The sequence below is a fragment of the Lipotes vexillifer genome, unplaced genomic scaffold (assembly GCF_000442215.2).
Source record: "Lipotes vexillifer unplaced genomic scaffold, Lipotes_vexillifer_v1.1 scaffold214, whole genome shotgun sequence".
NCBI lineage: Eukaryota > Metazoa > Chordata > Mammalia > Artiodactyla > Lipotidae > Lipotes > Lipotes vexillifer.
In genome coordinates this window covers 507,657-516,333 of record NW_006788863.1, presented here as the reverse complement: position 1 = coordinate 516,333, position 8,677 = coordinate 507,657, and the positions used below count along the sequence as shown (strand labels likewise).

The window sequence follows — 8,677 nt, the reverse complement described above, 5'->3', positions numbered from 1 at the left end:
AGATCATTCATTTAGTCTATTAAAAGAATGTGCCTTGACAAATAGCATTTATTCCAGGATTCCAAGGCATCTTGATGGGCGGAACAATCCAGTAACATATTTCTTCATCACTTCATGAGAAAAAGCCAAGATTATAAGTATTTTATCCCCAATACATAGAGAGGAAACTGGGGATTAAACTGGTTGTTGGGACCAAAGCAGATAATTAATAGATGCATTTGATCTCAAACTTGCTGACTTATTTCAAAGGGAGTGTCATTGACCACGTTACTTGTCTCTGGATTTTTCAGCTTAACCACCATCTCGTACCATGTACTGTACCTGCGCTTATTTCAAAGGGAGTGTCATTGACCACGTTACTTGTCTCTGGATTTTTCAGCTTAACCACCATCTCGTACCATGTACCTGTACCTGCGCGCGCGCGCGCGCGCGCACACACACACACACACACACACACACACACACACGCCATGGAGGCAAAAGCAAGTATATGTAAATAATGTAGAGACAAACTGGACAATACGATCCTTATAAGAAAATTGTAATTGAGACCAAAGAATAGTTCACTTCCATCAAGAACCTACTGCTTGCCGTAGATAAGCACCCTAGGTCAAGTTGGCTGCGCATTCCAGATTTCTTTGATGATATTTTGTACTCCCCTCATAACAGGAATTTCACTAGGTATTAACAGACTGAGCTAGAAAAAGAAGAATGGAACTCCTGTGTGATCTAAACTCTTGATCTAACCCATTTTATGCCAAATGAACCGGGTCATTGCTTCCTCTGTTCACCTCTCCTTTCCTCTGGAAAGAACACTCCCCGCTACCTCAATTCTGCGGTGCGCTAGGGTGGGCTCTGGCTGCCAGACACGTGCCTTGGGGCTGGGGGGAGTCCAGAGGTGCAGGAAGAGGAACACAGCCTGAGGATGGAGCTGGTGCCCACAGGTCAGAGCGAGGCCAGCGCCGACAGAGAAGCAGAGGTGAGACAGGTCCTCCAAGGTTTAAGGAATGGCGTTCTCCAGGAGCTGGATCCATCCCGGTGCCTCCAGGCTCCCCAAGCCTCTCTCACTTCTGGGAGCTACGGGAGAAACTGCCCGATAAATCCCCTGCAGGTCAGTTTCCGATAGATTTCTGTCCGTGGTCACCAAGAGTCCTGACAAACACAAACAATGTCTCCAAAACAGTATATGTCAAAAGACTAAAGTTTATTTACTATTTACAAAACTTTTTGATTGAACACATCTTTGTACAGAATGACACATTTTACTGCATAAAATATTTGAAATAGCTGAAGTTTACAAGCTTCTAAGGTATGAAACAGAAAATTATCACATTAAATGGTTACATTAAGGTAAACACAGGGACATTGTCTCTAATAGGAAAACACTAGGTACAATGTTACAATGTAACTGAATTTCTTACTGTTGAGTCTGGTATCATCACAAACATGAGGTAATAAAATTATTTTTAGGATTGAATCAGTGCTACAGCGCTATATATGCTATATATATGTATAAACATATATTACATTAGGAGTCTGCATAGTCATGAAAATTCACAGACAATAAAGACCACAGACTGAGAAATCAATGTTCTTCATAATTTTTTGCAGATGATTTTAATCTGATTCATCACTGCTGAAGTAAGAGCTGTCACAATATTCAGCTGTGTAAAGGAACTTATGGATAATTGGGTTCATCTTCGGTATCCAGTGTCGGGGAACCAGATATGTTGACAGATTAAATAAATCTACAAACACCTTGTACCTGTCACTGGAGAAGCACATATATACAGATGTTTTAGACTTATTGACACGAAAGATTTTTTAATTTCTCAAATAATGATATTTTGCCATAAATAATTAGTATTCAGTATTATATTGTATGTTCCATGTTGTGTATATCAAAGAGTATTAGTATTAAGATTGCTTCATTTTTATTCCATATCCAAGCTTCATGCCCATAAAACCATGTTACGTGTTTCAGTGATCCAGATCAGGTCCAGATTAAAACCTAGAGCTTTATTGTCATGCTACCTTCATAAAGATAAGGGTGTGTTCTAGTTTCTGACTATTAAAGGACAGGATGCAAAATTATAAATTGAAAAAGCACACAGAATTCCTAGCTGTTCATCGGAAAATCTTTCCCACCCATTAAGTTGCTGCCAGGTAAGTGACATGAGTGCATTAATAAATTGAAATGCCATCTTAGATTTATAATAAATGTCTATAAGAGTGATTTTCACATTTAAAATTGCCACGTGTTTGGTAGTCAACTATTTTAACTTGCAGTTTTATAGCAGAAGAACATTTGTCTTTGAAGTCAAATTTGGGTTCAAATTTTGCACTTTCATTTGCAACTCATGTGACCCTGGGCAAGTTGTCTAAAGCTCAGTGTTTTGGTTTCCAACTCTGTAAGATAAAAACTACAATCCCTTCCTCTAACCAGGCCTTTGTGAAGATTTAATGAGAAAATGACACACCAGGAATGCTGTTTGTGTTCACTGTTCCCACCACCCCGATGGCTGTGCTCATTTTGTACAATCATTTACAGTTTCATGCTGCTTACAGAATTTATTCCCAGGAAAAGAGAAAATGTGTAATGACTGTGAAATTCAAACCAATAACTTTTGTGAATCATTCAGCCTAGCGTTTATTCCCGGGGAAACTGAAAATCTCTACAAATGATGAAAATAGAAACACTGTGTTTTATAACTTAGTCAATCAGGTAATAAGAGTAGGGATGAAAATAGTGAATTATAAAGAATTTTGGAGTCACTTTGCTGTACAGCACAAATTAACACAACATTGTAAATCAACTAAACTTCACTAAAATTAAAAAAAAAGAATTTTGGAGGCTAAATCTATTCTCGATTCTCCTTTCCCACGGGGCTCTGTAAGTTTCCCAGTTTTCAGATGTGCCTGTCTATCTATATATCCACCTGTCTATAATACTGTGAATACTAAATAAAGTAAGAACATGCATGTCCTAGAAATCTCTCTAGCATGTTTGAAGTGCTCAGTAAATGTTGCTTTTCTTTCCTTGTAAACAATATGAAAAAGGCAGTCTCTGGAGCACATGGGAGTAGTTTTTATCCTATACAAGAGAGTCATATCAGCAAACAAGAACCTATTTTCAGCTGTGTCATTCACCTGGCCAGGAGGACTTTGGCAGAATCAATGATACCCATATTAGTCTAGCCCAGACCTGAGCCAGAATAAGTTGAAAACGCTTCTTGGGTTACCTGGTTCCTGCCCTCCCAGGTCATGCAGACATCGGTACCCCGCCCCCTCGCATCCCAGGATGCAATGATGAATTTCCAGAACTAAAGATGTTTGCAGTGACCTCCGAAGGCTCCCACAGGAGTCCCTTAATCTAAGGATACATGGGTTGCCGGCAGTCCAGACAGGAGCGAGTATAAGTGACTTTTCCTAGATAAGGCGCATCTCCGTGGGGAAAAAGGCGCTGGTGGGTCCCCGAGATAAGGAGGGATGCCCGGCTTACCTCACCGTGGAGCGCAGGTACTGGTACCCCGAGGACCCGCCGGTGCCCGCCTTGCTGCCCAGCATCCTGTGCACCACGCACACATGGTTGTCTAGACAGACACACGCGTTAGCTCCACGTGCGCCAAGGGCAAGGGGTCGGTAACGATGATCGCCTCCCCTTATCCCTCAGCCGTGTGGAAGGCTCAGGTGTGAGCGGATGTGGGTGCGGGGCGGTTGCCCGGCGCCCTACCTGGTCCAGGCTGTGCGGGGCGTCTGTCCATCCTTACGCACGCTCAGCCCTCGGACGCCGTGGGCGGAGGCCCTGCGACTTACATGAGCCCTCGCTACTCGTGTCCCCATGGGGCCCTTCCTCCATGAACTTGAACTACTGAACTATTTTCAAGTTGTACTGACGCCAAGAGGAGTGCATTGCTATTACAAGCGAAATCTGCTTCGACCCTAAGCCTGCTTGTTTCTTCTGCTTATCAAGCACAGTGTCTTCCTGGGCCCACAGAGGAGCCATGAGCGCTGGGCACTGCGCCTGCCGCGCCCTGGATGTGTCGGCTCGGTTGCTTGTACGACGGAGCCCCACCCCCACCCACCGCCATGGGGGAGGGGAGGGTGCCAGGGACGGAGCAGCTCTGGGGGGTCCGGGGGGACTTACATCTCCACTTGGTCATGAGCGAGTCCATGTCCATGAGCGAGGTCAGCAGCTGGAAAGGGACCTGGAACCTGGGCTCTTCCCTGAGGCAGAAAAAGAATAATAATAATAGTGGTAAATAATAATAGTAATAATAATAATAAAAAGCGTTCAGGCAAGTCCAGTGTGTCAGGAAGAACACACGTTCTACCATCTGTTGGGCCTGAAACAAACATCCCCTTTGCCTCTTAGGAGCTATGACAGCTCTGATCTCTCTCCCAGGCTTAGTTTCCTCATCTCATAAAAGGGCTTAACACCACTCGTGTTGCAGCATGTGTGTAAGAGTCTAGAACATTCCTCGATAGACGTGAAGTGACCAGCCAGAGTCGCACCTCACACCCCTTCTCATAAAAGGCAGACACGGACACCATCTCGGATTTTCTAGCCAATAACAGTCAAACTTCCAGGCAAAGATGTTAAAACGTGAAAACAAAGACTGCTTGTTAGAGCTCCCTCTGATATATTTGTTTCCTTTTTCATCTAATCCCCCAGCTCTCTCAGTGCATTTTCTGCCGAGGATACATAAGCCTGAATAGCATATGCTTACTAACATTTGAGGGAAACAGAAGGGTTTTTTATGCTGCCATTCTGAAAAATAGATGGGACAGGATTAAAAAATAAACCCAAGTAAGTAAGACATGCAGTAAACACAGATTTTTTTTTTTTTTTTTTTTTTTTTTTGCTTTTTACTAGTGTGCCATCTATTGCTCTGACACATTTGATCTATGAAACACAAAGATGGGCCGTTCACCCACGTGGCTAGGAGGACAGGACGTGGATGCCCCAGACACTGTGGATGGTGAAGACAGTTAGACTTGAAATTGCTGAACAAGCAGAACAACAGTTTATAAGGTGTTTTCACTTCATTCTTTTTCATTTTACAAAACAGGAATAACAACATCATAAAGTCACAGAACCCATTTCATGGCTGAGTTTCTGAGACAGATTAAACTTTGGGTCGTTAGGATACTTAATGTCACTTAACACTCTGCAGAATTTAATGAAAAGGATATTGTTTAATTTGTGTGTATTTTTTTTTTTTTACCCACCACAGGTATAAAATTGGACTCTTACTATTTAAAATAAAGAAAAACCCATGAAACTTCATGATTATTTTCTAAGCTTCCCCGCACCCCGCCCCCGCCAAATCTAAATGATTTTTTAAAACTATGATTGTAATGTATAAGCTTTATACTGGATTTATTATCTGTATCTATTCCTCCATTTTTACTTCTAATTCACCTCTTTTGAGAATTCCCTGGCGGTCCAGCAGTTAGGACTCAGCGCTTTCACTACCAGGGGCACGGGTTCCATCCCTGGTCGGGGAACTAAGATCCCACAAGCCGTGTGGCACAGCCAAAGGAAACCAAAAATAAATAACTAAAACAATCATGCTGTATGCCTTAATTCTCCTCTTTTGATTTGCTTTTACCTGTAAAAGTATATCATCAAGGCCCCCTGAAGTGCTTTGTATGATAGCCGTCTCTCTCCTGCAAGACACATAGCAAGTTTTAATTTAATAGGCAATTTAAGGCACTCATGTTCATTTGGCAATCATCACCTTAAATAATTGTGTCACATGTTTTTAGAAAAGAATGTGAATGTTCGTTTAAATATTTTATCCCTTAGCTTGAATTTGGAAAACTATCATTTAAAACATTATTTTAATATTAGATTTTAAAGGACAAATTTAAATATATATACGTATATATATACACATACTTTAAATTCTCAAAACCTTTAAATAGGCAGGGTTAGAAATCAATCAATAAGCAGCCACACACAAAAGGACTTGACCTTTTTTCTTTTCCTAAATACTCAGTTCCTGTATCATTTATGAATACCTTATTGGAAATACTTCAAATAAATTACAGAATTATAAAATAAGGTTTATGAAATATATTTTAAGTCACTTAAAAAAAAAAGAGAAACCTGGTATAGAAAATATTTAACTTCCACAGCAAATGAAAACTTCCTTGTTCCTATGAGTGGAAATATCAGTGTGCATTTCTTCCCCCGCAAGTAAGGTTTGACTTTTTGATCTCACAGTCTTACGTTCCAGGGGAAGGATACTTGGAATAGAAATGCCTACCTTTACTAAGGAGATGCTCATGGCGTTTCTCATCAAATAAGGATAGTAACACCTCTTTCTGCTTCTGAAATTCAGCCTTTTGTTCCTCCTTTTCCTCTGACTCTTCCTTGGCCTTTGGGGAAAATACTGCATTAATATTCCCAAGAGAGAAGAGATCCTTATTTTAGAAAACATTGCTTGTGAGAAAAAACTAGCTGGGTGCAGAAAGGGTGTACTTAGGATATGTACTATATCATCTAATACTGCAGCTTGGAAATTACGGCTTACGAGACAGGACCTTCCTCATACCACTGGTTCTATACTTTTGTTTAAGTTTAAGTGATTTGTTAAATCCAAATACTCTCTTCATAAATATCAAGAAAACTGGACTCAGATGGGCAAAGCTGGAGGTAACTACAAGTGGTCAATAATGGTCTAATTTTAGACAGCAATTATTTAATACAGGCAGTAAAGTAATTCCACTTAAGAAAAATTAAGAATTCCTAGTCAGAGATACCACTAATTCTGCTGAAATTCTATCTTCAGTGCAGTATTCTAGAAATACAATTCCTTAGATATGTTCCACTGTTATATTTTTATTTATTTGATATCTATTGATTTGTTTAAGGAAATTCTTATTTTCCTGCTTACAACACATGCGCTACTTACAACTCAATTACTTGGGCTGGAGCAAAAATCCGTTTCCCCAATTGTCTTCAATTCATCAGAACAACCACACTGTGTGGTAAGAATGTGTGTGCACACTATAGCCAATTGATTATTGATTTATTCAGTAAATAACGCTAATGTGATAGAGATAAAAATCATGAGCAAAACTGAGTCCCTTGATCTCTATCTGGTGGGACTGAAACACTGAAAACTTAAGTTAAATTACAACCCTAGACAGTGGTGTAAAGGAACAGTGCTGTCCATAATAACTTATAGTAGCAGAGAGGCTGGGTAAGAACATCCCGCAGAAGTTGTCCTTGAACCAAGACATTCAAATTATAGGGGTCCCAGAAGAAGAAGAGAAAAAGAAAGGGACTGAGGAAATATCTGAAGAGATTATAGCTAAAACCTTCCCTAATATGGGAAAGGAAATAGTCAATCAAGTCCAGGAAGCACAGAGAGTCCCATACAGGATAAATCCAAGGAGAAACACGCCAAGACACATATTAATCAAACTATCAAAAATTAAATACAAAAAAAAATATTAAAAGCAGCGAGGGAAAAGCAATGAATAACATACAAGGGAATCCCCATTAGGTTAACAGCTGATCTTTCAACAGAAACTCTGCAAGCCAGAAGGGTGCGGCAGGACATCTTTAAAGTGATGAAAGGGGAAAATCTACAACCAAGATTACTCTAGCCAGCAAGGATCCCTCATTCAGATTTGACGGAGAAATTAAAACCTTTACAGACAAGCAAAAGCTAAGAGAATTCAGCACCACCAAACCAGCTTTACAACAAATGCTAAAGGAATTTCTCTAGGCAGGAAACACAAGAGAAGGAAAAGACCTACAGAAACAAACCCAAAACAATTAAGAAAATGGTAATAGGAACATACATATCGATAATTATCTTAAATGTAAATGGATTAAATGCTCCAAACAAAAGACATAGACTGGCTGAATGGATACGAAAACAAGACCCATATATATGCTGTCTACAAGAAACCCACTTCAGACATAGGGACACATACAGACTGAAAGTGAGGGGATGGAAAATGATATTCTATGCAAATGGAAATCAAAAGAAAGCTGGAGTAGCAATTCTCATATCAGACAATATGGACTTTAAAATAAAGACAATTACAAGAGACAAAGAAGGACACTACATAATGATCAAGGGATCAAACCAAGAAGAAGATAGAACAATTGTAAATATTTATGCACCCAACATAGGAGCACCTCAATACATAAGGCAAATGCTAACAGCCATAAAAGAGGAAATCAACAGTAACACAATTATAGTAGGGGACTTTAACACCCCACTTTCACCAATGGACAGATCATCCAAAATGAAAATAAATAATGAAACACAAGCTTTAAATGACATGTTAAACAACCTGGACTTAATTGGTATTTACAGGACATTCCATCCAAAAACAACAGAATACACTTTCTTCTCAAGTGCTCATGGAACATTCTCCAGGATAGATCCTATTTTGGGTCACAAATCAAGCCTTGGTAAATTTAAGAAAATTGAAATCATATCAAGTATCTTTTCCAACCACAACGCTATGAGATTAGATATCAATTACGGGAAAAAAAATACAAACACATGGAGGCTAAACAATACACTACTAAATAACCAAGAGATCACTGAGGAAATTAAAAAATACCTAGAAACAAGGGCCTCCCTGGTGGCGCAGTGGTTGAGAGTCCGCCTGCCGATGCAGGGGATACGGGTTCCGGCCCCGG

General features: G+C 40.0%; 1 protein-coding gene across 1 annotated transcript in view; it reads right to left on the bottom strand.

Moving 5' to 3' along the window:
• Positions 1-1,242: 1,242 nt before the first annotated feature.
• TDO2 (tryptophan 2,3-dioxygenase) overlaps positions 1,243-8,677 on the bottom strand; it is a 20,709-nt gene continuing 13,274 nt past the window's right edge. The window contains exons 8-12 of the mRNA XM_007461871.1: positions 6,276-6,387; positions 5,616-5,673; positions 4,148-4,227; positions 3,503-3,593; positions 1,243-1,771 (exon numbers count right to left, since the gene is read on the bottom strand). Of these exons, the coding sequence (XP_007461933.1) occupies positions 1,618-1,771; positions 3,503-3,593; positions 4,148-4,227; positions 5,616-5,673; positions 6,276-6,387 (495 nt within the window). The 3' untranslated portion in view covers positions 1,243-1,617. The remainder of the gene's footprint in view (positions 1,772-3,502; positions 3,594-4,147; positions 4,228-5,615; positions 5,674-6,275; positions 6,388-8,677) is intronic.